General features: G+C 36.0%; 1 protein-coding gene across 1 annotated transcript in view; it reads left to right on the forward strand.

Moving 5' to 3' along the window:
* Positions 1 to 25951, forward strand: part of IFT74 (intraflagellar transport 74) — a 39314-nt gene extending 13363 nt beyond the window's left edge. The window contains exons 9-20 of the mRNA XM_082497569.1: positions 2951 to 3089; positions 4081 to 4143; positions 5089 to 5232; positions 5889 to 5929; positions 7141 to 7220; positions 10167 to 10220; positions 15003 to 15100; positions 16058 to 16184; positions 19918 to 20081; positions 20748 to 20873; positions 23329 to 23389; positions 25095 to 25951. Of these exons, the coding sequence (XP_082353695.1) occupies positions 2951 to 3089; positions 4081 to 4143; positions 5089 to 5232; positions 5889 to 5929; positions 7141 to 7220; positions 10167 to 10220; positions 15003 to 15100; positions 16058 to 16184; positions 19918 to 20081; positions 20748 to 20873; positions 23329 to 23389; positions 25095 to 25210 (1213 nt within the window). The 3' untranslated portion in view covers positions 25211 to 25951. The remainder of the gene's footprint in view (positions 1 to 2950; positions 3090 to 4080; positions 4144 to 5088; positions 5233 to 5888; positions 5930 to 7140; positions 7221 to 10166; positions 10221 to 15002; positions 15101 to 16057; positions 16185 to 19917; positions 20082 to 20747; positions 20874 to 23328; positions 23390 to 25094) is intronic.
* Positions 25952 to 26944: the final 993 nt, after the last annotated feature.

The following is a 26944-nucleotide window of genomic DNA, read 5'->3' on the forward strand; positions in this document are numbered from 1 at the left end:
CTTCTTATAATCATCTTGGGTTTAATTGGATCTGCAGCCAATAGGGAAGTCTAATAGTACTATGCTCAAATGTCAAGTTCCAGATCACATAGGAAGCACTGAGGTAAAATGCCACTGGGAATTTACAAGCAAGTCGGGTTATAATCAATTAAAGACATGCTGGAGGCAGAAAATTACTTACGTTTTTTATATTTTTTATTGGTCATCAAATGAAGAAAAGTTCAAGATATTTGAATACTGAAGTAAAGATCTCCAGTAGTTAGTTAATCTGTGTTAGTCTTGTGTTTTAGAAACATAAGCATCAGAGGAGCTGCGGGGGGTGATATATAAAGCTCATTATTTACAAAGAATAACAAGCACTTAAGGACACCTGTTGTACGGACTATATTTCAGAAAGAACTTCAAAAACAAAATATACTTGGTCTGATTTGAGAGCATGTCTATATGCAGGTTGAAAGAGGGATTATACTGAAATACAAGCACTGTGTCCAATAAATTTTTTCTTTCATTGGTGCTTATTCTCTAAGCCTCATTCTGTCCAACGCACAGCATCAAACTACAAGACAGTTCACTCCCCTCTCATTCTCCATCCCTCTCGACTATGTGGCTGTGGAAACCATTTTATTTCACTATCCCTCTTTGATGTTATTGTCACTTTGATTTTTTGTTTAATATCTCAGAACAATCTGCAACTTTTCCAAGCCTCATCCCTGATTCAGGTTCATCAGCAGTGTTCAAATTAGTTGTTATAATGGGTTGTCTTCCTGTGGCAGCCATTGCTGATATTTTCATTGCCTCTTAGAAAAACACTGAGTTTAAACCTTCTCTGAAAAGGTTTCTACCAGAAAAGATGCATCACAGCTAAGTCAGACATTTCTAGTCTCAAGGACTTACTGGATCACCTTGAAGTATTTAGCCAGGAAACCTAGGAATTACATTGGTGGGGTTGGAAAAGTAGGCTTTCTTTCCTTACTCTGCCATGCATACTTGCAGTCTCAGGCATAGATGAGAAAAATCTAGTAGTTTGGAGACACCACTGGCCTCAACGGTGGCAGCTGCTTCTACATGGTGTTTTGGAACACAGGAGAAATGTAGGAAGTGGTATTCTTCTCTCCCTCCCTAAATGCCCCAGTGATCTCCAGGAAAAGGCACCCTGTTGGTACTTCAAGACAAGCTCCCTATGGTCAGTACTGACAGTCTGTTGAGGTGAATTACATCTAGTGTGGAGATTTATTCTGGAAATCAGCAACCTTAACTTTTTCTTGAATTCTTCATTGCAATTTCTCCGTTTTCATTCTGTCATGTCTTCAGTTGGGCTTGATTTGAGAGAAACTGTCACTGCTGAGACCTTGCAACAGCTTTCATGGGCCCAGATTGAGGGATGAGGAGCCTACAATAAAGTAACATGAAAGCTTCCTGCCAACACCTGCCTTCCAGAGGGTCTTGAATCAAACTACTTCTATAGCTTAAGAACACGCTTCACTTAAAAAATTACTCCTTTCCACTACCAAGCAAAACATAATTATTCATTCACAAACCAGTGTACTTACAGTGAAGGCCTCGTACCTTGGACTGGGTCTGAACACACCATTTTTACTCTCAAGAGGGTGTTCCATTTGATGTCATGTTATGACCACCCAGTATTTTTGGGCAGTCCCAGTGCACTTCAAATTTGCAACAGAAAGTGGCAAATCACTTTTGTTTGTTTCTTCATCATCAGGCTTCAAAGTATCTTTGCAACATGGGTTGCTAACCTGACAGAATTCCTGTTTAAGATCCTCAGATTCCTGGATATCATAGCTTTTTCTTGAAGCCACTTGCAAGATTGGTTACACTTTTTAATCTCTTTTGAGAATCCCTTGGAAGTGGTGAAAACTATGAAGACAGGCTGAGGGAGCTGGAATTGTTTAATCTCTAGAAGAGAAGTCTTGATGAGTACCTTATCGAAGTAAATGCCTGATGGGCAGGAGTAAAGAAAATGGACCTGATCTCTTCTCAGTGATGCCCAAGGGCAGGACAAGAGACAGTGGCCACAAACTGGAGAACAGGAAATGCCATTTAAATATGAGAAGAAGCTCTTTTTAATGTAAGAGTGGCCAAACATTGAAATGTACCCAGAAGAGCCGCGGGGGTCTCTGCAACTTGTTCTAGGTGACTGTGCTTTGAGTAGTAAGGCTGGACTACATGACCTTCACAAGTCCATTCCACCATCAACTCTACTCTGCTTTTATGAAATTTTAATTATTCTGTTACCCTGAGATTATCCTTGTTCAGATCCACTATTTTGCATTGTCTTTTAAGCCTGAAGGATTCTTGGCTGCAATCATTGATCTCATAGTGTCAGTTACACAATTAAAAAATTTCGGCATCTTGCAACTCAGAAAGAGTTAATGAAAAATAGAAGAAAAGTAAATCCTGAAGGAAGGTATGCAGCCTATTTTGTTATTCTTAATAGCAGAAGTCACTCTGCAAACAAGCAAACAGTTTAAACAATCTTTCATGAACTGTGAAGGGAAGGTATGCTCTTCAGGATATCAGGAGTTTTTGTTAATTTACTTTATTTAGCTATGTTCTCAAATTGTTTCACTCTCTAGCTTTAGGAATTTCATAGAAATTACTAGACATTACATTCTATTCCAGGAATTCACTTGATTGAGAGCAACTGAGATGGACTAATATATTTTTGCCAGTGTTGGGGACTATGCAGGTGAACAGGGTGAGAGCGTTGGAAAGTACTATGTGGGTACTGCATTCTGTGATGTAATGTTTATATAGCTAATCCAACTCCAAGAAAATCAGATACAAGGAGGTAACTCCTTTTTTTTAAACCCTGTGGAGTTTTTGTGTTAAAGGATCATTTCAGTGAGGCTGAAGGAATGCCAGAGTTTGAAATGGGTGCTTAAAATAAACATCAGTTAGTAAAAGTTACAATAATGTTCTATTTTTACAGCACAGAAAAGTTAATTCAAGCTGTAGAAGAAGATATCGAACGTGAAAAGGTTGTAGCAGATGACATAATAAAAGATATGTCGCAGGAAAATCAAGCTAAATATATGGAGATGAAAGCTGCAAATGAAAAACTCTCCCAGGTTGGTTTGTTTCATTGTACTTACCTAAAATGTTTCTTGATCTGGCTCCATTGGTTCTAGATACAGTTTAATTATTAAAGAGCTTGAGAATGGAGTAATACAATTAAAAATTTTCTCGTATCTTAATCAATTGTAGAAGTGCCTGAAAAATAAAGAGAACAATTGACTAAACCCAAATATTTCATCTTTTTTCATTTCTTGTTTTAAAAACAAATGAGGTTCACCATTTTCCTTTTAAATTAGGAGACTGACATGCAAATTTTAAAAGCCACTATAGTGTTCAGATGTTTCATCATGTGTGGAAAGCAAGCAAATGGGAAAAACAACCCCAGCAATTTTTTAGTTCAGTTGAGTAGAATGTCTTCTTCTGTGTACAAAAATGAAGCTGGCTGGGTTTTTTTGTTGTTCTTGTTGTATGTCTGAACGTAACTGGGCTTTGTAAAATTTTTGTGACTTCACTAGTCCTAATGTTAACAAAAGCAGTAAGATTTCTAGGTTCTCTGGGATCATCTAGCTTCCACTATACAGTGGAACTATAGAAAGTTTCTCTGTATAGTCTGTACAGAAAGAGAGGCATCTCTTGAGCCCAGTGCTTCCCAGCTGTCTTAGGATGAGCTGAATCGTTAGTCAGTGCCTACCTGTCTCTTTCTGGACTATGAAGAAACTGTGGTGGCTAGTTCACATTTTAAAATTTGACTTTAAACTTCTGTACTGATTTTAAGAAAAATAGTGGAAAAAGGGCAAACAGTTCTTTGGTTATAGCCCAACTGCAAATAACAATGATAAGAGTTTATGGGAAAAGTTGGATGCTGAAAGTAGGTGGATACTGTATCTGAGTCACTTGAGAAGCTGAGGACAGTCTTGTCTTTTAGATTTTTAAAAGCAGCAATAAGATGGTTTACAGCATTTTATAAGTACTGAGTTGTAGAACAAAAAAGTAATCTCATAAGTAGTGATTTTTGTCTGAATTTTGTATTTTTTTCCTCTTTAGGAATTGATTGTTCAACAGCAGGAATTGGATGCTTTAAGTGTAAAGGAGGATGCTCTAAGAGCTGTATGTATGATAACAAGTGGTCTCTGTACCAATCTTCGCTGAACTCCAGTGTGAAAAATAATACAGTAAAAAAATACCTATAATCTTTCTCCTTAAAGTTTCAGGTACTATAGGATCATGCCCTAGAATGGGAAGGCAAAGCTGCCTCTCTCTTTTCCACCAATAATTTCTAATCAGTTTGGGGTAAAAATTGTTTTTGCTAGATGCCAAGTACAAAATTGCGATAGCAATAGTGAAGTTTCCTAACTTTAGTTACTTGTGTGGTTTCAAATGTTTTGTGTGACATTTGATTGATTTGGAATTACTCTCTGAAGATAAACATTAAATAATCATTCACATTCTTCTTAAGGATTTGTGACACCCAGTTTTTCAACATTTTCAACTTTCAGGATGTGTGAGAATGATTTTCTTGTTCCACATTCCCTTGCAAAAGCATTTGAAGCACAAAGTGGTACCTGCTAAGATATTTTTTATCCCACATACATGTATAAACACTAACTTGTAATACACTGTCATATTGCTGGATTGAGGAGAATTTTCTAGCAGTGGGTCTTTCATGGGTAAAAGGATCTATGAACTGAAACATACAGTCATATATATATTCAAAAAGTATAATTTTCAAATACTACTAGACATTTTTCCAGTCCTTTTGAATACTGTATATGGTTTGTGATCCCCTAGAAATGATGAAATAGTAAATCTACTCAGAAAATTGGCCTAAGGGTGAACTCATGAAGCAAGAAGTACCTGACTGGGATATTCCATTCCAGAAAGTGCAGTATTGAGAATGTGGACTATAAAGCTTGTTGTTTATACTGTCCCTGTACTGTTTGTAACAAATAGGCTTCACTTTCAATGCATAAGTGTTGTTTAACTGAAGCATAAGTTCTGCAATGCTGTCTTGCCATCTGAAAATAGCTAGTCGGCATTTGCTTTTCCCAACAGGAAATAGCACACTCCCAGGTGAAACAGGAGGCTGTGCAGCTATATGAAAAGCTCCATGAGCTCGAGGAACGTCGAGATCAAATGATTGCTGAGGATAAGAACATGGAATCTCCACAGGAGGAAAGGGAGAGGTTACTAAAGCAGGCAAGAACATAAAATGTTATCATGTAAAAGATTCTCTGAGTCAGTATTTTCAGATATGATAATATTTGAAAATACTTGGGTTTGAATCTTGCCTTTACTTGCTCTTTAAGCAGCACAAATCATCTGAAGTTAAGAATGAATTGGCTGGATGGGATGTTTTAGGTTCAGCCAAAACAAAATTGGTGCAGTCAGTTTTTCGGCTGGTTGACTCGTTGTGATTGATCAGTCATGTTGATATGGGAAAACTGATCCTATTGAACAGTTCTATAACATAACTCCAGACGGTATCCTTGTGGGGTACTGAGCAGATGTACTAATCCAGGAACAATTTAGTTAGTTTACAAAGGTCTATGCTGTGTTGTGTAACTATCCATATATACTACTGTATGGATTATTGGACTGAACAACACTGATAAGTGTGTCTGATTTTTAAATGTGTGTTGATAAAGCAGGAGAACATTTGAAAGATATAACACTTAAATCATGTCACTTCTGTTCAATGAAGAGCCATTGTTGGACAATGTGACAGCAAGTTTGTGATTTCGTATGCTGAGTTTCTATTCCCTGTATAGTGAATTAAGAAATCTTTTTTGATTTTCCTTTTTTCATTTGTAGATTTCATTTCATATGTTAAAGTTGTTGCACTTTTTTTATAGGTTAAGGACGATAGTCAAGAAATAGCAAGCATGGAAAGACAGTGAGTAATCCCATTACACTGTTGCTACAAATTATATTTAGACCCTAAAGACAGATAGTTGAATTCCATCACATATTTCTATGGACTTTTAGAACATCACCACACTTTGGAGCCTCTGCTAGTGTTAATCTTCCACAGAGAACAGAATATATCCTTCTGTTTCAGCTAAACAGCTTTTATAGTGATAGGGCATTTAGATCTGCATAAGAAGATACTTCCTATCCGTATGAACATGCCTTGAAAATACAAATTGGTAGTAGCACTGACATGAACTTCTTTAAGGCTGAAGAAGACATTCGTCCATAAGAGCTACTGATCTGGGACATCTGTGAAGTTGAGCCCACATTACACTGCATTGCATTTGTTATATGTTTTTAAAACCAAAGAGTTACAAAGTTGCTTACAGAGAGTTCAAGTCTAAAGGGTAACAGGGCAGTGCTTCTTGATTCTTGGGTACTGGACCTTTCTGAAGATTTGCCAGAGACTCTGGTAATAATAAGTAGTAATGTATTGGGGTGGAGAGATAAAACAATACTTTTTTTTTGTGATTTTGAGCCATCTGATTTCTCTCTTCTGTACAGAAAAATTGAGATAAATCCTGAAATCTCCTAGAAACAATTTTAAATTGTTTTAAGCAGTATTCCCAACTGTAATCACTGGTTAATTTTTAATGTATTGACACCTTTGATAGGATAGTAAGTTGCTTAACAGATTTTTTTTGAAAGAAACACTAGCAGAGGATTATTCTTGAGAATTTACATATAAAAGTTTTTAAGGTAATTTCTTTTCTCACTTGGATTGATTTTATGTTTCACTTGGCAATTTCGTAATGGATTTTAGTGAACACATAGGTAATTTTTAAGGAATACTTACTGTTCCTTGTTGCATTTTACCAATTATGTTGTACTTCTGCAAAGCTGTATAGTAACCAGCAGAGGGACCAGTTGAGTAAGTTAAGAACTACTGATGACTCAACAAAAAATGTTTTTAATAGAAAAGAGCAGCAGTACTTATATTTAATAGGTATAGGGACTAAGGTGAAAGGTGCTTTATATACACCTTGTATAATAACAGCAATCCTTCTGATTGCTTTTGGTTTTGATAAACTTAGGTTTGCTATTTTTATTCTTGATTTTTCTTTCCATTTTTTGTCAAAAAAAAAAAATTTTACAACTCATTTTTAACCTTGGATTTCGTTATCTATTTGTCAGGCTGACAGAAGTAAAAGAAAAAACAAACCATTTTAAAAAGGTTATTCAACGACTTGATATGGATCTGGAGAATCATCAAGGTAATGTGACTAGAGCTGTAGCAGACTATGCAGTGCTGTGTCTGTTTGTATTATAACCCATATTATTACAGACATTAGTCGCTTGAAGCTTTTAGGCTTATGCAGATGTCCATTATTCACCATCAGAAGAAGGTTTTGTGTCTAGGTGTGCAGGCTTCGCTTTTTAGATGAGAGACATAGGGAGTAGCTACCTTTAGTGGCACATTCATCAGGTTCATATGGACTATTAAAGCTACCGTATAAAATAAGAGTACATCTGTCTGGTTCTCTGTCCCAATTTTATTTTTAGGACCACTTGAGGAATAGAAGTTTCTCTTACTGGCAGCAGCTTTGGAAAAGCTTTTATTTATTTTACCTTTTACGTGATCTGATACACTCTCAGTGAATGTGGAATTGAGAATGTTTAATAGTAATGTGCAAAGCGGACAGAATTCAGTACTATTTTTATCTGTCTGAAACTTCTTGGGTTGACGTTTGTGAGAAGAGTTTGGGGGCTGCCTAGGAATGGCATTAGCTTAGAAACTTACCTCTGGCAGACACCTGTTGTAGTACATTAGGCTAAGTTAGGTTGGGATTTGTCCTAGCACTGGAATTTATGGTTCTGGAGGAAGTAACTTAGATTGAGCATAGGCCCTCAACAACTGCGGAAGAGTCTCCTTATAATAGAAATCATCGCATGGAAAACCTTCTTCTAATTATAAGGAATCTTGTTTGGATAGGAGTTACGTAAATATGTGTGTAAATTCTGGAAGGCTTTGTAACAAGTTATTTAAATTCTATAGGACTGTTGAATTAATGCTTTTGTGTCCTTTTTACTTTATACCTTTTCTGAGACGAACAGTGTAAAGTTTAGCTGTAAATTTCTTAAGGGTGAACAAATATTTCTAAAATTGACCCTGAACAGATGTTTAATACATTTGTTTCGCATCTGTTTCGCATCTTTTGCATTACAAGATACTTCATATTTCTCTAGATATTTCATTGTTTTTGTGAAAATAATTTATTAAGACTGTTTTATTAGCTTTCTTGTTTCCAGATAGTATCATTGCCAACTTCACTATTCTGCTTTAATTTTTCCTTTTTGTTTGGCTTGCAACTCTTTTTTTGTATCTTTGGAGAAATGCAGAAGGTAAGAAGTGAGTTGCTTTTCGCATTTTATAGTTAGGTTTACACACACAGTCATTCATTGCTGAACAGTATGTCTTTAACTGTTTTAGAAGAAAAAAGCATATGTTCTCTGTCAACATATCAGGAACAGTTAGGATATTCAGAATAAAGTTTCCTTGTGGTATAACGTAGAGAGAATTATACCTGTTGGTATAATATAGAGGGAATAAAGGAGATATTCATAAGGAGTAGCTTTAAGAAACAGCAGTCTAAATTCTCAATGCCCTCTTCTCTAGTGAATGGAGAGAGAATCCCAGAGGGCCATTCATACTTCTGCTCTAAATCAGCATCTTGGTGTGTCCTTGAGATTCCTGTTCTCTCTCCCTCCCCAGTCAGCTTCCTTCTGGCTCAGTATTTAAACTGTTTATTACAAAGCATTCCCAAAACTTCAGCTCCTGAAGTTTTTTTAGTTAAAAATAAACTTTACAACTAAGTATTTTTTTAATGTTTCAGGATAAATATTTCAGTGCTAGGAACATTTTGAGCAGGAGAAAAAAAAAAACCCAGACCATAAATAGAAATAACTGGTTTTAGTTTACACTTAAGAAAGTCTGAATAAGTAAAAAATTCACCCACTAGGGCTAAGATATTGATGAAATCATGCCGTGTTTTAAAGAAAACTTCTCTGGAAAGACATTTTAAAGCTTGTGGTCTTTATTTAAAATATTTTTTTTCTTTAAACACTTGGCACATCATGTATCTTTCTGTTTCATAACTCATCGTAACTAGACATTTTAAGAGTAGAATAGACTGAGTTATTAAGTATTGGAGACTTGCCTTGCAAAATGAAAGAGAGAGTCCAGCAAGGAACAAAGCCACAGCTGCAAGGAAACTGAAGCAGAATCACAGTCCCTTAGGGGCCCACGGGTGTTCTTATTGTTTGTATATCCTATATAAAAAGGAAAGCATGGGAGTGTACAAGTAAAGAGACCTGGACAAATTTGCTTGCTCAGCTATATCTGTATCTACATCATTCTTTTTCTTTCTGTTCTTTAAAGTTACAAGATTATGCTGAAAATTAATCAGTGACAAAGACTCAAAAATTAAAAATTTACATGTTTGAAACTTAAAATTATTCTTAGGAGCTGAATTGTCTCATTCTTTCAACTTGTGGTGAATATGTGAGGTCTCCCACTTTACTAGTACATTTTAATTAAGAGCTATTTATAGTTGGATTTAAAAATGGAATGAATTCTGTATTGTATGTTACTCATTACTCATAAAACTATTATAAAGAATGGGAATGGAAATGTTCTTTTAATGTTAATTGTGGAAAGCTTTCTGTGCATTTTTTTTTCCTATACTATTGCTTCTACAGTTTTCCTGTTTATTTCCCTGAGGTTGTCACGCTGTTGCTTACAAGTTGCGTATCCTTATGAAAGTCCATTCTAATATGTGAAAGTGCCATTGAAATTGCCCATATGTTAAACAGAGCTGCAGAAAGTTTTAAGTAATCATGGTGCCCAAAGACACATTTGTTCTCTATTATTGAAATTCACCTGACTTCAGAAAAATCCTATGAACTTCCTGTAATCAAACCACGTATTTGTCCCACTCTCATTTATCAAAAATTCTAACCTCTAAAAGGTTCTAAAAATTGTATTGAGGCCGATTTATTAAGCTAATTATATTTTTTTATATAAAAGTGTATATGACAGAGTCAGTTGAAGTGACTACATTAAATGTAGAATTTTTATTTTTAAAACTGAAATTTTCTGTACCTAAAGGAATCCAGGACTGAGACAGTATAAAGTTAAATCAATGTTACGTCTCTTGCAGGAGAGGAAAACTGGAAATACAAGGAGCTGAAGAAGAGGGAAGAAAGTATGGACAGTAAGTTGTCTAATATGTGCTAATTAGGCCTAATTCCACTAAAATACAGGTTTTCTTCTATTTTTAACACTCAGTTAATTTAGAGCTGAAAAAAACTGATGTCCCAATCGTCTCATAAAGTTTCTGTGATCTGCCTAGTACAAGATAATTGATGTCTTAGGACTTACGGGTCAGTTGCAAATATTTGGAGCATCTTTCAAGGCTTTTCATCAAACATTTGAGGTCTTAGGAACACAGCTTAATTTTATGAAACAAAGGCTGAAATTAATTTAAAAATAATTTAAATAACAGATATATATAAAACCAGCTGTTCATGTCTGATTAAAAGCAGAACTTCAAAACGGACAAGCGGAGACATCATGTAATTCTTTAAAATTAAGGCTTCTCATATCTGTTTATTCAAGATGAGTGGTACTAAAGCTTTCTTCCATATTAAAAGTTTGTAATCATAGAATCCTAGAATGGTTAGAGTTGGAAGGGACCTTGAAGATCATCGAGTTCCACCCCTCCTGCCATAGGCAGGGACATCTCCCACTAGACCAGGTTGCCCAAAGCCCCATTCAGCCTGGCCTTGAACACCTCCAGGGATGGGGCCTCAACAACTTCTCTGGGCAACCTGTTCCAGTGCTTTACCACCCTCAAAGTGAAACATTTCTTCCTATATTTAATCTAAACTTGCTCTCTTCGTGTTTAAAGCCATTCCCCCTCGTCCGATCACTACATGCCCTCATAAAAAGTCCTTCCCCAGCTCTTCTGTAGGCCCCCTTTAGGTACTGGAAGGCCGCAATAAGATCTCCCCGGAGCCTTATCTTCTCCAGGCTGAACAGCCCCAACTCTCTCAGCCTTTCCTTATAGGAGAGGTGCTCCAGCCCTCAGATCATCCTCATGGCTCTCCTCTGGACATGCTCCAGCAGGCCCACGTCCTTCTTATGTTGGGGACTCCAGAGCTTGATGCAATACTCCAGGTGGGGTCTCATGAGAGCAGAGTAGAGGGGCAGAATCACCTCCTTTGGCCTGCTGGCCACACTTCTTCTGATGCAGCCTAGGATACGGTTGGCCTTCAGGGCTGCGATCGCACACTGCTGGCTCATGTTGAGCTTCTCGTCAATCATCACCCCCAGGTCCTTCTCCTCTGGGCTGCTCTCCAGTCATTCCCTGCTGAGCCTGTATTTGTGCTTGGGATTACCCTGACGCAGATGTTGTAGAGAGCTCAGCAGCAACTAACAGAGAATGAAAACGGAACTGTTTTTAAAATATACCCTGTTTTTAGTATACTGTTGTAGGCAACTTACAAAAAAAATTGGCCTGTTACTCAGCAAAAAGGGAAAATTTTGTGCCATGAAGGCCAAAGTAGATAATACCTTTTTGTAACAGTATTCTCTATAAACGTTCAATATAACTGATGGCATGATACTAAAAGAAAGGTCTCAGCTGACATTAAGGAAGGACAGATTAGAGTGTACTTAGAGAGTTTCTGCATTTTCAAATTAGAATCATAGGGTTGGAAGGGACCTCTGGAGATCATCTAGTCCAACCCCCCTGCCAGAGCAGGGACACCTTAGAGCAGGTTGCACAGGAACGCGTCCAGGTGGGTATTGAATGTCTCCAGCCTCCCTGGGCAGCCTGTTCCAGTGCTCTACCACCCTCAAGGTAAAGAAGTTCCTCCTCATGTTTAGGTGGAAATTACCTGATTTCCTGAGAAGCAGAAGGGCAAAAGCTTGCTTGATCTTCATTTTCAGTATGAATACAGACAGTGAAAGCGGGGCCTCATGATCCTTCTGACTTTTTGGGGTTTGGTTCTGCTTCTGCCTTTCTTCAGAGGATATTTATGTAGTTCCAGAGATGTTTGAGATTAACTGAGAGATTTGGGGAAACATGCAGGAATCTTAAGGATGGGAAAAGTGCAAACATGGTACCTATGGTCAGCATGGTATCAATTTCCAGAAAGATTGTGGAAAAAAATAAGCAAGCAAATAATTGATAAACGTTACAGAAACAAGAATAATACTTGTATTAATTTGTCAAGAGCAAACAACTAATTTCCTTCTTTGACTGAAAAACATTGCAGAATAACAGAGGAGCAGCAGATGATGTATACTTTGACTTCAGTACATCTTCTACTGTTGTCCCATAGTGTTCTTAGAAGCAACCTAAGGAAATATTGTTCATTATTAACCTATACTGTGCATTTGATTAAAAAATTGTTAAGGCTTCACTGCCAAGATGGAAGCATGCATTGAGTAGACTTTTTCAGTGTGTTGGATGTTCAGGTTAGTCAGTACTTTTATTAATCAGTTGGATGACGGGAGAGAGAGTACACTAGTCAGTGTATTTGTGGATGTAAAGTGCTTTAGTTTGTTCTCGTTTCATATCCTTTTCTTCCATGAAGGTGCTTTTATTTCATTCCTCTGCCTTCCCTATGTATATGCTTTGGAAGACTCAATGTCCTCATTGCCTATAGCTTCCTTGGAAGCAAATAAATAAGTTTATCAAGGTATTGCAATGAACTTGTTTAAGACCTCTTGCTAAGATGCATCAAAGGCCGTGGCATCATATGTCACATTGAAAAGAAGCAGCTCAGACCCCCACACGAGGCAGAGGTTAATGAAGTCTCTACTAGATCACTAAACAGTTACGTGTGATTGAAAGTTTTCTGTGTGTTAGGTTATCTGAGTGATTCTCTTTCTAAAAATTACCCATTTAATTTTTTAAACAAAAAAAACAGGAAAGAGTAGCTCAAATGTTAAGCAAGAGTATTAAGCGAGAACTTCAATACTATTTCTTTCCTTTCTGCCTTTCCCTTTCTTCTGTTGTGCTCAGGTATTTTCTTGGTGTAGAAAATTCCTGTCTGTATTTCACAGCAACAGATGGTATGAATTATCCAGTGAATGCCCTATGAGGAAGGATCTTTTTTTGGAGCAGTCATTGTTACTCCTCTTATTAAGGTGTGCTATCTTATTAAAGTATATTATCTTTAAGATAAAAGAAGAAGAGGTAATTCTGAAGAAAAATAACATCACAGAGAGAAAATAAAACTTCCTTTTCTAAGGATAGCTTCATCTGCAGTCTGGGTACTAGAGGAAAACTAGTCAGTGTCAGGTGGACCAAAACTTTATTTCAACTTTTTGAACCAACCGAATCTGCATCAGAACTACTCATTATTTGTAGCAATCAGCTATTGACATTATAAATGTGTTATCTAATGCCATTCATTGACCTCCAAGAATTCCAAGTGTCTTTCATTCTGAAATCTCTGCCTCAGAGATAGTCTTTTTGATATCTTAGTATTGTCCCCTGACTCCAATAATGCCCATTTTCCCCTCTAAAAGTTTTAGAAGCTGGCTCTGTGAAGCATCTCTGTTAACTCTTTCATGGACAGCATTGCAGATGATGTCAGATATTACAATAGTTTTCTTATTCATAAGTGTTTTATTAATAAGTAATTTAATCCTGGTTGCTCTGGGATCCACAATTTCTAGTCAGTCTTCATCCTTTCACAGTTTTATTTCCATTGATTCCTCCTGTCTTCTTTCTCTCTTCCCAAATAATCCATCTTGAATTTACTATTATATAATCCTTCTTGCTCAAGCAAGCAGTTCTCCCCTTTTTCATCCAGCTAGAAAGTTTTCTCTTGTTTTTCCTGAGTGTACATAAGCTGTGTTTCAGGAGGACACCCAACAGAAGAGGGGTGATCATAACTTATCGCCCTGGGTGGCATCTTGATGGACCTCTGACTTTCATGTGGTGTGTCCAGCACCATTTTTTCAATATGTCTGCCACCAGGAATACAATGTAGTATGCTTCAGACACAAATACAGAGTTGTCGTGGTTTGGCCTCAGCCAGCAACAGAGAACCACGCAGCCGCTCCCTCGACTCCCACAGCCGTGGGAAAAATCAGCAGAAAAGGGCAAAACTCGTGGGTTGAGATATTATAATTTAAAAGAACAGACAAAGGGAAGAAGAAAGAAAAACAGTAACACCGGTAAAGGAATATAAGAACGCGATTACAGTACCGCCGCGAAGCGCACCGACCGGACCCGCACCACCGCAGCCCGCCCCCGAGTGGCGACTGACTCCCGCTCCCCGGCTAGCGCCTCTTAAAGCTGGGCATGGGTCACGTGGTATGGAATACCTGCCTCCCCTGCCGGATCCTTGGGGAAATTAACCCATCCTTGCCGGAACCAGGACAAGAGTGAATACTACCATTACAACTGTCTTGTCAGATACATTTGGACACTTACTAGAATTAACATAAATTAGAGATGTAGCAAAGGGACATCATGCAGAAAGAAAGAGATGATACCAGGTGAATATTGGTCTCAGGTCCTTAGCAGTGTTTGGCTTATAGTCCAGGCCATTAGATATAGTGAAGTCATCTGTTTCCTTTATTTAGTAGCCCATTTTGATAGCTCTTAGAAAAATGAAGACCAACAGCTGCTGGACAAGCATTCAGAAAGGTGTCAGAAATAATGGTAATGAAAATCCTTTCTCATTGGGTGGCAGCCCTCACCTAACAGTATCCAAGAACGTGGTGACCTCAGGTCATTAATCTGTCAAATATGTGTCTGGAAAAATTGTCCTCTTTTTCATTCCAACCCATAAGCAGACAGTTTTCAAGGACTCCACCACGTGTCTCTTTAAATAAACCATTAATCTCAAAGTAACCTTTCTGAAATTGTACAGCTTATCAATTTAGTACAAAGTTTTGACTGGAAACGGCAAGGGCTTGTGCTGTACTCATGCAAATAGCAGCCTTCTTTATCATGTCTGTTGATTTCTAGATTTTCTTGAGACTTTTGAAGAGGTGAAGAATCAGGAATTGGAACGAAAGGCCCAAATAGAAGCCAACATTGTTGCACTCCTGGAGCACTCAAGCAGGGTAAGTACATTTCCTTCCTCATGTGGCAAGCTAGGAATTTAGAAGCACAGAACAGGAGAATGAATGGATAAAGAAGGATGGTGGGTTTTATATATTATCCAGTCAATATCTGCATAATAATCTCTGAAAAGGATTAAACCATATACAGCTGTAGTTAAAAAAAAAATAAATTGTAATTTCTCTTTATTTCTAGAGAAAGAGATTTGAATATTAGTTAATACTTGTGACCAAAATAAAAGAAATGTTTACATAGTTGCTGTAACTCATCATCATTGCTATAATGGACATTATTTCGTTCATGATAAACATTGCAGAATACTGCAAGTAAAACTACTGCAATATTTTGTTTACCTAATACCTGCAAATCTCAGTTCATGGGTATTCTGTCACTACTATTAAGTAACTGACAATATTCCAATCGTCTCTCTGATCTACTAAAATTATGTCCGGAATACCCCACTGTGTAATATTTAACATAATCACTTTAGAAACTGTTCCATTTGCATTCTGCCATATTTTGCCCTTTCAGAACAATTTTTCTTTTAACATTTTTGGTTCCTGTGGAATTTTTTCTTGTAGAAATCTTTCAGCTGAGTAACATTTTGATTATATCATCACTTTAATCATTTTCTAACTCTTTCAGTATGGTGTACTATAAGGTATACTTTAGGCAATGTCACTTACTTTACAGAGATCAATATGGCAACACAGTTTATACTTGCTGCATTTTTGTTTCATCTTCACTGGCCCACCAGTACATCTTTTATCAAAAGCTGGCAGAATGAAAGTTGTTCACATTTAAATCACTTCAGACTATTTCTAGTCTTTGTAGAAGACTAGTAGAAAAGCCGAATAATAGACAATGTACTAGGACAGGAGACTTTTTTCCTTGTCCAATTACCATTCGTTTTTTCAGTGATACAGCATGTTCTCATTATTGTTATTGGTAACACACAGAATGTGAATCGTATGAAACAAATTTCATCTGTTAGCAATCAAGAGCTGAAGATAATGCAGGAAGACCTCACTTTCAAATCAAATGAAATGCAGAAATCACAGAGTACTGCTAAGAATCTGCTTACAGGTGAGATCAGCAATGAATTTCTTTCCTTAAAAAAATTAAAATCACCTGAGTTGTTACACTAATAACAAGATCAGTGATCTCCAAATATTAAAATACAAATACAGTGGCAAGTTGACAAATTGAAACTCTTATGAGTAACAAGTTGCTCATATTCCTCAGGATTATTTCACTTACTATTATCAGTAAATGATGAGCTGTCTTGCACAGATAAATGTTAAGCAGATGTATTTTAATACAGGAGTACAAAGTTCTTTGAACTGTAGGTTTGACTTTACTAATATTCACCTTGAAATAAACATTTTTCACAATATTAATATAGTGTTTAATATTTTGAAGTAGAGACTTTTACAGTTATCTAACCATGTGTTATTTGTAAATGTAGTTCATAGTGTCACTTAGTTATGGTTTGTGCTTTTCTAAAGGGGTATGTACCATGGGAGAATAACTGGCAACTACAGTGAATAGCTCTCAAATTCTCAGGCTTTGATTCTGCCAAGCAAATATTCATTTTGATTTCATTTTGGAAATACTCAAATACTTAAAATTAAGTGTAAGAAGCTGCAGGATCTTGCTTGTAATTTAAAAAAGCAGACAGTATGTTTCTTTCATTTCCATAACAAGTGTCTATTTAGTTCTTTATTTGCACTGTTTATAGTAGAATTGTTCTCATAATTCTAAGCCTTTGCCAATATCATTATTGGTTCAGCAAGCCTTTCCTTGTTTGTTTGCCTGAAAGGAAGGGGCAGGAATTAAGAACCATAAATCATTTTCTCAGAGGGCTATTACATGCTGTACTTGGTAGTAATCTTCAAAATAGGAGCCTGTGTTGTAACTTCAAAGTAGTTCTGTGCAATAAAGAAATTGTTATGCACAGAATGTTACAGAAATTGATCTGTTGAGTGTTTGAACATTGCTTGTCTGCAAATACTCATTTTTCAGTTCTAGTGTAGTTTAAAAAGCTGGACCATACATTACAACTTCAAATATGACTTTTGTTCTTCCGTGTAAGCATCAATTCTTATTACATTACAAAAGATGTCCTGGAAGCACATAGCAGTAAAGAGACATTATTGAAAGACATACTTCTTTCTTCCCAAGGGAAGAGAAGGAAGTTACAGTACATAATTTTCAGCAAATTGTTTAAATGATTCATAAATAAACTTCTGAAAGCAAGGACTCACAGATACTGTAATAAACAAGATTCTTTCAAAATACAGTGACTATTCAGTTTGCACCATTGAAGTTCTTTCTAACCCTTGAATTATAGCACAGTCACCTTCAGAATTCTTTTGTTGTGATTGAGTCTGGAATTCCATATTTTCTTGTTGTAACAAAGTTATAAAAAGTCTACCAGCAGAACCCTGAAGGGGAAAAAAAAAAAAAGGAAAAAAAGGAAACCACAAAGAGTAAACAAAAGTGCTGATGGCATAGTTTCCCCAAAACATTTCCCTGGGTCACTGTAGTTTGGTCTGAGAGTTTGCTGCTGCGTACGCACTGCCTGCTAGACGCTGCAACTTCATGGCGTATCAGAAGGAACTGGGCTGCATCCTCTTCCTGTCTCTTCCCCTAGAGAAGTTTTGAGGTTTTTGAGTTTTGAGTTTTTTTTTTCATTTAGGCTATCACTGGATAAGGATAAAATTCATCCTTTCCAGTTTCTTCCCTTTTCTCCAGAAAAATGTGGATGGATAGGAATAGATCATTGCTGTCTCACCATAGTTTTTATCAGTATATGGATAGAACAGTCTCAGAATCTTTTCTGGCTTTTTGGCATTTATGTTGTTATTACTCTTTACATGTAAAATAAATCCCAATTAGTCAACTATGTATTATTTTAAAATAACAAAATATAAATATTAGAACAACTATATAAAAAGCAAAAATGCTGTGATTAGGCCTAAATAAATCTTTAAGAAAATCTGAAGTTGTTTTCTGCTATTTCTCTCTAATTTGAATTATTTTTATTTTATAATTCTATTTATTACTGGTCTTAATATTAAAGCCCTGATTTTTTGAGGTCTTTAAGAATTTGTCTATCTTTAAACCACAGTGCAATAGGAACAAGAGAAGTAGAGCTGTGGTCTGTTCAGTTGTGTTTTAGGATCTGACGTTGACCAATACCAGGAACTTCCAAGTGAAACTATGGGCAGTCATCAAGTATTCTAGACACAGGGAAAGTGTTTTCTTAAGCCCTTTAGGTTGGAAGGCAGCATAAACACTGAATCACAGACATGCAATACAGTTCCAAACCTTTAATTTTTCAACCCTTCTTTTTACCAGTATGGAAGTTTTTTGTATTTATAGAAATGCTCCTTGCACACACAGGACCCTTTCAATCTTACCTTATAGAAGTGTGTTCTGCAGGATAATTGTATATTGTACACAAAAATCTTTTTTTTTTTTTTTAATCTTGAGGCTCCTATAGAAATCCCCAAAGCACTCTGTAATAAGCCAAAAATGTTGATTAAAGCCAATATGTCACTCTAAAAAAATTAGTATGTGGCATAAATACACAGGAGGAGAGATGAGTACCAAAATCTTGCCATGACAGGGTTTTGATCAGATGAGATTTTCCCAAATAATTCCACTAAGGAAACCATACCCACAGTTTTTGGAAAGGTGAACTCTCCCTCTCTCTCATATGCACATCCATTCCCTTATGCCATAAAGATCTCTACTGCCTTGGTTAAGTTGGGGGGTGAATTTCCTACCTTTTGTCCAGGTGATTAGCACAAATCTGAGTGTGTGAGCGGAATATACACTCTGTGCTAAGAGAAGTTTCTTTGTACTGTCTCATCACTCCCGATAGCCCACTTTGCCTGCTATTTTAGAACGTAGAAAAAAAACTTCCATTATGTGTATCATTCTTCTGCGTTAGACACGGCTCTCAACATAAGATTATGTAGCCATGCATTTAAATGTTCAAGAACATGAAGAAAATACGACAAGGCTGCATGTAAGAAAATCATCCAAAACAAGTCTAGCCACATCTAGTCCTGCCACACTCAGTGTGGATAACTTATCGCCAAAACTGGACCGAAGTATATTTTTTGTTTTGTGAGTCTTTTTTGTGTCCTCTCTTAAGCATCTCATGTCTGAACAATTTCAGTCTTTACATCTCTCATCATGTAAGAATCCATCCATACTTCTAACTCTTTTAATTACCTTTATCTCTGTTGTTTCTTTTTGATGGATTGTCAGAAGTAAATGCTGTATATTGTAGCACATGCTCATATTTTAAGGTTTGACAGTTCTTATTTTGTGGAGATATAGAAGTGTTTTCCTGTACAGAGCAAATGTTTAAAGCAAATTTGGCTATTTACTCTCATAAAACTAGGTCTTACTATATACAAGCAACAAAATTAAAACAACATGATGCTAAAAGACTAACAAAAATATTTTTTTAATTGTCTGCATTATTGCAGTCAACTTTCTGTAAGGTATCACCACCACTTAAAGACTTGAAATTGACTGATACTATAAACAACTTTAACAATAGAAATACCACACTGTGATATAGAAGATCACCACATTTTCATTACTCTGCACTTATGGAGTATAATGCAGTAATTACAATGTAGGAGTCTGACTTAGGGGATGCTTGTGAAGATCAGTTTTTTTTCCTTTCATTCATATTAACATTGCCATGAATATCAAATCAGAAAGATATATGAGCTGTTTGTATTGCGTAAGTATAGCACACTGTTAATTAGAGATTGTGTATCTGGTGATCTAGAGAGTCAAAAACTGCAGATGGACCTACAGAAGATGGAACTCTTGGAGGGCAAGATGGTTGATGAACTGACTTCTCTTAAAGACAAAATTGAACAAACAAAAACAGAGTTGGAGGTCTATAATAATTTGCCAGCTCTGAAAGCATCAGGAGAAGAGAAGAAAAAGGTAATGAAAGGAATGAAACCTTGGATTATACAGAATTTGTGTGGTTTTGGTCCCCCAGTGGAGGGGAATCTATGACTGGAATCTTGACTGATAGCTCAGAACTGGGTTTGTACACCAGTGCAAATGAATCCAAATCCTTCTCTGCTTATACATGCGATTTGTCAACTGGGTACATGTAGCAGGCTAACAGCTGGATACCTTTTTATAACTTCCTTCCACAAAATTTCCCATTTATTTTAGTAATTCATCTGAACTTTTCTGCTGTAACTTATGACTACCCAGAAGTTCAAATGTAGCAATCTAACCACAGAACCCAAACAGAAAAGAAAAATCTACCCTGCATGTATTTGTTCGAAGACAAAATCCATCTAGAGCACTTCCCATTTCACATGTGATAAATTTCCTACAAATTCTTAACATCAGCATTCCCACTTGTGCTGGTATAGTTTTGTCTAAGCCTACAACTTGGTCATAACGATTAAGTATTATTTTTAGGATAGAGCATGCATTGCTGGAGAAAAGCCTTACGAGTTCTTTATGCGTATGATCTTGTTCTGAAAGGAAGAAAAAGTAGCATCTTAAAAGCTGAATTAAAATACTTTGTCTGTAGCCCACAGCAAATGAACTCATCCATTAATCAGCATGTATTGTTTTTTTTCCCACTAGAGACTCCAGGATGACAAAGAAAAATTAACAAAACGTAGCTATGCTTTCAAGAAAGTAATGGAACACTTGAATACAGAGTATGAGACACTAAAGAAAGAACTGCAAGAGAATGAGACACATTCTCAGGTATGGCTTAAGCTACGTATTCACATTATCTCTTCAGTTGTTTCTCTTGCAGTTTCAGTTTACTCATAAACATGAAGCATTGTATGAACAGAATCAGTTTATTCCTTCTCAGTGAGTTTTCAAAGTTACATGTTGTAAATGCGTAGCCATATTTTCTGTTTCCAAACAAAAGTTAATATCATGCCAATAAATTTCTCATAAGCTTTGGATTTCAAAGTTACTAAGCAGAGGTCTTTCTGAGCTTAAAAATTGTGCAAATCCTTTGTTTAAATGTTTGTATTAATCTTGCTCAGATCTCTCCGCCTTTTGCCCTTCCTTTGCTTGAGGAGTTTCAAGGACCAACTTAGAAAGAAACTAGAGGAAAAAAAGTCACTACTAATTAGATAAGATCACTTTTGCTTTTAAAGTTACAGTGATAAGTTTTTTCTTGCAACCTGTACTATTAATTCCATTTCCCCTTTTCCAATCCTTCTGCTCCTTGCAGACTACTGAAGTTTTAGGATTTTTTCAGACTTCTTTAAAGCCAAGGAACTTTGATATATGAGTATATTTACATTTACATTTCAAAAGTGAATCAGGAAAGATGACGTTTATAAACGCCTGAGCAGCTTGCTTTCTTCCAGTATGAACGTCCATAAACTGCTGTCATGTTGGCAACAGAACTTTACTGGCATATAGGTTTGAAAACACAAAAGGAATATGAATAACATCAAAATAAACTGAAAAATGGAAATTGATTATTTTCTCTGCATTTCACTGATTTTTATTGTTTCAAGTTGTTGAGTTTTTTGTCCTTTAGAACTGCTTCTTTTTTCTAATTCAGTTAAAAGCTGAAGGAGATATTTATACATGTTTAAATTAACTTTCTCCTGGAGTGAACTTTATGGTGCTGATGAAAGGGCCATAGCTCTAAATGAAGAGGCGTACGGATACATTTTTAGCATGTGATCCTTGGGGGCTAACTCTAGGGTGATGATATAAGTCCCCAAAGCTGCATGCTAAAGTGTGCAAGACTTCAGATATTGTATAATTTTTATGCCAAGATCGGATTCTTATTCCTAAAGATTATGTAAATCAGAAATGGATACCTAACCAGTGTTAAGATACTTGCATAATGATGCTAAAATTTTATATAAAGTAGTAGCTGTAAAGCATTTCTTCAGTTCATTAAGCTGTGGCGGTTCTATTTCAATGCGTGCAAAAAGGATTTGTTTCTTTGCTTTTTATGTCATGAGTGTAAATGTCATGAGGGTGAATAAAGGTATATCTTAAAATAGCTGATCAGTTGACATGCATCAGGCATCTTGAAGTACAAATAGGGTTTACATATCTTGAGGGCTTGGGCGATTTTGAAAGCAGTGAACTGTATGAGTTGTGGCATTCGAGGAATTACTATAAAAATGCATTGACATTTCCTTTGGTATGTATCAAACAGTATTTTAAACTAGGCACCTTTACCAGCTGTATTGCATGTAGCAACACACCTACAAAGGGTGCAATAAAAATTATAATTGGTCAGAAGTATTGTATCTTGGAAATAAGTGACTACCATGTTTGCTGTGAACCAGTACACTAGATAGCTGATCCTTCACTGTAAGATTAATTTTGAGTAATATAGCAACTATTTTCGTATCTTCTATCTTAAAAATAAGCTTTTAAGTAAAATGTTGCAATATTTTCCTAATTTATTACCTTAGTTTCCACTGAAAGTTCAGTCTCAGAATGTTTTTCAGTTTTTGCATTTAAAAATAACATCTGCATATCTTGAAATGCAGAACCTTGAACAGTAGCATCAGAAAAACAAATATTATAAAATTGTATTGTAAGGAAGCAGCCATCGATATAATGTCCACATTAGTTTCCTGTTGATGCTGAAAGTATTGAAGAAGTGCCAGCACTTAACCCACTCCTACAATCTTCGTGCTGCAGCTCTGTTCTTATCACAGCTTCTGGCATCAGACAGGAAACTTAACTATGGAAGTAAGGAAGTTTCTTCTGTATAGCTCAAAGTCCAAGACAGTGTCAGGAAATATTGTATCTTTGGTGATTTTAGATCTTACTGATTTTAAGAAGAGATCATTTAAATGATATGAAGTATAATGAGAATTAGTATCTCCCTGCAGTATTCACCTTCTTACTTCTGACTTGCTTACACATTTCCCTATGTGACAAGTTTTGAATTCTCATCTGATTTTTTTTCCATCTACTACTGCAGTTACATGCAGTGCTTTTATATAAATAGATGTATGAAGTGCTAAATTACAAGTTAATCATTGGCAGTTTTAAAAATCATTTTGCCATTGTTTCTCATTTCTGTGGGTTTTTTGTAAGATAACTTTGATCTTGTCAGGTGATTAAGTACAAGGTATTGATACAATATTTTTTGGAGATTCTTTGTATAAAATATGTGTGTAATAATTGTTGTTTTCATTTTTGGCTCTTTTTTTGTTTTCAGCTTACAAATTTGGAGAGGAAGTGGCAGCACCATGAGCAAAATAACTTTATGATGAAGGAATGTATCCTTTTCTTCAAGAAATACAGTAAAATTTGTGCACTGTATTAATTGAGGAAGAAGTCTGTTTCCTCCAGCAGAATAAGACAGGACGGAATGGGGAGCAGCAGACAGGAGGAGGGGAAAGGTGATGCTTTGCAAATGTCTTGTTAGCTGCTAGATATTATATATAGCAAAACTTGCATGTGTTGTCTGAAACAATTTTATGGGGTCCTAACACATAGGATTTGTCTTGCAGTCTGGAGTTTTTCCTGTTGGGTCAGTTTTGCCATTAGGTTTCATACAAAGATCATCTTCACAAATTATCCAGCAAGTGCAGCATTGTTTGAAAATCTCTACAGCATGGTGACTTTGCATGGTATTTTGCAGTTTTAAAACATGATAAATATCAATGATGAAAAAGTAAACTACAAATTTTATGTATTCAATGTATTTCTTATCAAATAAAAGAGGAATTGCATATTAGAGGGGAAAAAAATCAGATAAATGTGATAGGTAAATACGATATGACAAGAACATGCGAAATGGGCTGGGACGGGGGAACGGCATTATAGCCCTCCCATTATGTGATGCTAATTAAAGAGTTGCATTCCACTAATCATATAAGACCTTCCAAAACATCTGCAAAATATTATTTGCTGCAAGTGACTTTCATAAGGTAGTTTTTGAAATTAGCAAAAACACTGAAGTTTTTTTTATTAGAATTGATGTTTTTTCTGTCTTGTACTATTCTCCATAGTTATTGTAGAGATCTGCGTAGGGCATAGTTGTACTTTTATTTTTTTTTCTAGGGACTTTGAATTCACTGCAATAAGTTCACATCTTTAAAGTGATTGAGGAAACAAACAGTCTGGAATCTCAAAGATGCATTGAATCACTGTAACATGATTATAGTACAAATGTAATTGGTAAAAGTAACAGCAAAACTATACTGTATCATCCAGTGTTGTGTGTTGCACAATGGACATTGCTACATGACTCAGAAAATGGCACAGGAATATATTTCAGGCAACTCTGTAATAGCCTAGCCATCAGGGGAAAAAAAAAAAAAAGTAAGATCTGCATATGGCGTTATCTTTTTCATATACTAAATATCCCATTTCTTGTATCTGCTCTCAATTCTTAGAAAAAATCTGAAAAAAGTCTTGGACAACATAATGTAAGTTGGGCCACTTCCTCTATGAAGAAGGCTCTACAGGAATATTTTATTAAGGCAAGAATCTTAGATCCTGTTTTTTCTAACAGAAAAAACTCTAAAACAAACCAAGAGAAAAAGTTGCTACAGTGCATTAAGTATCCAAGTTTTATGCCTGCTTGGACTAGTGGAAAGAAAGGTCCTGCTTTTTTGGACTGGAACTTTTGTGGCCAGGGTTCTAAAGTGCCAAGCTGTATGGCTGTAACTAGCTAACTGTCTTGAAATGGTTTTGTTTCAACTTAACAATAGGCAGAGTCTTCCACGAGGGACCTATTACCTATATATGTGAAAACAAAACTGACTCAGGCATGTAATCTTTTTTTTTTACTATGCTTGGCATGAGATGGCAGCTAGTAAATTGGTGTAAATCTTTTAGACCCAATTTGAGTTTTTTCCATTATTTGCAATCCTTGAGTTTTCACAGAAGGAAACTTACTGTATTATGGTTCCCTTATGCTCTCTAATTATGCTAATATTTATACTGGCAGTTTGTTTCCTTCATTCTTTTAATCAGTCATAGCAACCAAAAGTCAGGAGAGTGACTACCAGCCAATAATGAAGAATGTGAGAAAGCTGGTCACGGAATACAACAAAGCTCTCATAGAAGCTTTACAGAACACCAAGAACTGAACTCAGGCACTTCCTTCCTGCCCCAATGGACCGACAATGAGAGATGTGCACAGGCGGCATGGAAAGCTGGACTCTGAGCTCATTTGCTCACCGCTACAGCGACAGATATTCTTAAAAGTATTTTTCCAGGTTTTTAGAAGTCACGGGTTTTAATAGTAACCCTCCTTTTGTAACATTTAAAAATTTTAGAAATAAACTGCTGAATTTTAGACACTTGTAGAAATAAAAAGGAAATGGTGCACAATGAATGTAAAATCATCTGAACATTTTATTGAGGCACATTGCTGGATTGCATCTCAAATGTGAAACTTCAGTTTGCTTTACACAATGAATCTCTAATTGTCTTGTAGTCCTATCCCTGCCAAACAGAATAGGACTTTTCCCTGATAAGGACTACCTGACAGGCCCTCCTATGCATTATCTTAAATGAAGTATAATAATAAGATAAATGGTAATATCACCACACCGTCCCTATTTAAATGGCAATTTTTAAAAAGTAAGAAAAAAATCTAAGGATTGCAGCCACCCTTGTAAGTCAGAATTGCTTCATAGTATAAAGTCTTATAATGAAAGCAAATGTACTTTGGATCTATGAGCAAATTTTCATTTCCCAAAGGCAAATGGATTAAATTCTTTATTTTATATTTTTTTAAATGTAATTATAAGGAGAGAGCTGTGATAAAAAGTAGTGAAACATAGCTAATACTGACTTTGTACAGAGCATTTTACTTTTGTAGTATTCACCAATAAAGGAAAGAACGGAAAATTATTTGTATTTTCTGCAGTGTTTTTTTTCCTCAGGTTTCAAGCTGCAGTGTCATATGCAACCTCTACTTTGAAAAAAATACATAGAAAGAAATTCAATATAGAACAAAAACGGGACTGATGCAGAAATAACAATGTGCTTTATGATACTGGAATTTCAGAAAATATTTACATAAAACAAAAATTCCATGTATATATTTCCCTCACATTCTACATGTACCTGTTGTTAATTTTCTCCACCTGGTACGTCGTAAGCTAGTCCTGATCAAAGAGAAAAAAGCACAGTTGACTGTAGATAGCAATCTTAGCCAGACAGTAATCTAGCCTTTTTCAAAAAATAATAAAAAACAGTGAGGTCTGGACTTACAGGCGTTCTGCTCTCTTAGAAAAGTTTTCTGAAAAAAGAAGTAGCCTATATGCTTCACTTTATAGAACTGGAGTAGACAAAGAATTGAAAATGCACTGAGTCCGTTAAAGCAGAAGTTCTGTATTTTTGTCTCTAAGTTTGTCAAATTCTATGATTGTCATTTTGAGTATTAAAAGTTACGTAAAACAAAAATATTGAAGATTCTTGCAGAGAGCACTGTGTTTCCAAATTCAGCACAGTAAATGCAGTTGCTCTGTATATTTACATCTGTATAATATTTAGAGATAATGGAACAGGATTTCTATAAACCTAGGACTGTTATCTAGGGGAAATTCCCACTAATGTCTCTTCCTTCCTGTCAAAGTTTCAGCTATTCCAGAGAGAGCCCATTATTTGCTGAGATAAAGTTGAAGTCTAATATTCTCACCAATCATACCATCACCCAGAGAGATTGCCTCCTGAATTCCACTTGTGCTACAATAACAGGTTTTAATGAACAATGGAAAAAAGCTGCAGACTGAATAAACAGACCGCTTTAAATTTGCTTTTACTAAGGGCAGGGGATGGTTTTATTCCTTGGTAGTTATTCTGTAAGATAGCAT

This window comes from Vanellus vanellus (assembly GCF_965231255.1).
Source record: "Vanellus vanellus genome assembly, chromosome: Z".
Lineage (NCBI taxonomy): Eukaryota > Metazoa > Chordata > Aves > Charadriiformes > Charadriidae > Vanellus > Vanellus vanellus.